General features: G+C 40.6%; 1 protein-coding gene across 2 annotated transcripts in view; it reads left to right on the forward strand.

Moving 5' to 3' along the window:
• Window positions 1–381: 381 nt before the first annotated feature.
• The window catches only part of LOC145295888 (transforming growth factor-beta-induced protein ig-h3-like), a 130,526-nt gene continuing 129,369 nt past the window's right edge, over window positions 382–1,538 (forward strand). The window contains exon 1 of one of the 2 annotated variants that reach the window (XM_080141642.1): window positions 382–1,211. In XM_080141642.1, coding sequence (XP_079997768.1) covers window positions 1,066–1,211 — 146 coding nt within the window. In that variant the 5' untranslated portion in view covers window positions 382–1,065. The remainder of the gene's footprint in view (window positions 1,212–1,538) is intronic. The other variant, XM_080141641.1, reaches the window with a different exon arrangement.

Here is a 1,538-nt window from a genome sequence, read left to right on the forward strand (position 1 = left end):
GATTTCGCATCTTTTCATCACATCTAATATTCTTTGAGTCTGCATCAAATTGACATCTTCATCCTTCAATTTCTTTTTTTGTTTTGTTTTTGCTTTCGTTTTTTGTTTATTTCAGAGCTTAAAGAAGATCTGCCAAGTCTTTTAACTTGAAAAGTTGGGCGATTGTCATTAGGAGAAAGGACGGAAAACAAATGTGGCATTTAGGTGAAGGGAAGTTAGGTGGTTAGAATTTCGAATCGAGAAATTTCGAAGATGAACAGAAAGAGAGGGAGGGAGAGGGAGAAAGAAGGAGAGAGGGAGAGGGGGAGAGAGGGACAGATAGAGAGAGAGAGAGAGAGAGAGAGAGAGAGAGAGAGAGAGAGAGAGAGAGTGAACACTAACGACAAAAAAGCGTCTGATGACTGTGACTGTGACATAAAATAAGCACAGAATCTGTGTGAGAAAGTAGTGTGTCCGTATTTAAGTTGAGAGAGAGAGAAAGAAAGAGAGAGAGAGAGAGAGAGAAAGAGAGGGAGAGAGAGAGTGATAGAGAGAGAGAGAGAGGGAGAGAGAGAGAGAGAGAGAGAGAGAGAGAGAGAGAAAGAAACCAACTGATAGTCACAGACACAAATAGGAAACAGTAGAATCTAAAAAGTAATAGTTTAAAAAGAAAAAAAAGAAGATTGAGAGACTGGTAGTCACAAGACCGAAAAGGAAACGGTGAAGTAAAAAGAAATGGTTTAAAAGAATAAGAGAGAGAGAGAGAGAGAGAGAGAGAGAGAGAGAGAGAGAGAGAGAGAGAGAGAGAGAGAGAGAAGATGCGAGAGGTGGCCTAGAGAGGGTGAGGGGTATGGGATGGGAAATCAGTTTAATCCTAAAAACACTCTAAACAAAAACGCCTCTGAGTGTGAAGTGATAAAAAAAAGAGGCCAGCGGATCTTATTTCTGAGTTTTCGGTTGCGGTTCGAAGAGTCAGGGCCAATTCTGTAGCGATTCATTTTCACCCAGCGTTTCTGCCAAGAACGGTGACCCAGTGGAATAACGTCTAAGCATTTGCGTTGTTGTCAACGAGAGAAGAGGACAACGATGTGTGTGCGTAGGGCGAGTGTGCTCACCCTGTTGAGCATCCTTTTCCTAACCCTTCTCTTCTCCGTATCGAATGCGCAAAGAAGAGATGGCCGACAACACGAAGATGATGAAGAAACGGAAAATCCTCAACCCTATTTCGGCAGGTAATATTGTAGTCATTTTTACTTACATTTCTACTGACATATCTACTAATTTTTATTTTTTGCATCGTTTTTACTAATACTTTTGGGATAGATAGGAATCTGTATATTCTCCCTCCAGCTATGGGGTTAATAGAACCTACTCTACTCAGTAGAGTAGGTTCTTAAGCTTTGGTTGAGCAGTTACAAAATTAACATGTATTGCTCTTTTTATTCAATTGCACTAGACTTCTTGTCACTGGACACAAACAATGTCGGTTCAGGAGAGACATGTTTGGTTATTTCATAACCTTTGGTTTACTATCAAACCCCCGCGCAAATATTCTTATA

The sequence above is a fragment of the Euprymna scolopes genome, chromosome 16, assembly GCF_053919585.1.
Source record: "Euprymna scolopes isolate OS-2025 chromosome 16, ASM5391958v1, whole genome shotgun sequence".
NCBI lineage: Eukaryota > Metazoa > Mollusca > Cephalopoda > Sepiida > Sepiolidae > Euprymna > Euprymna scolopes.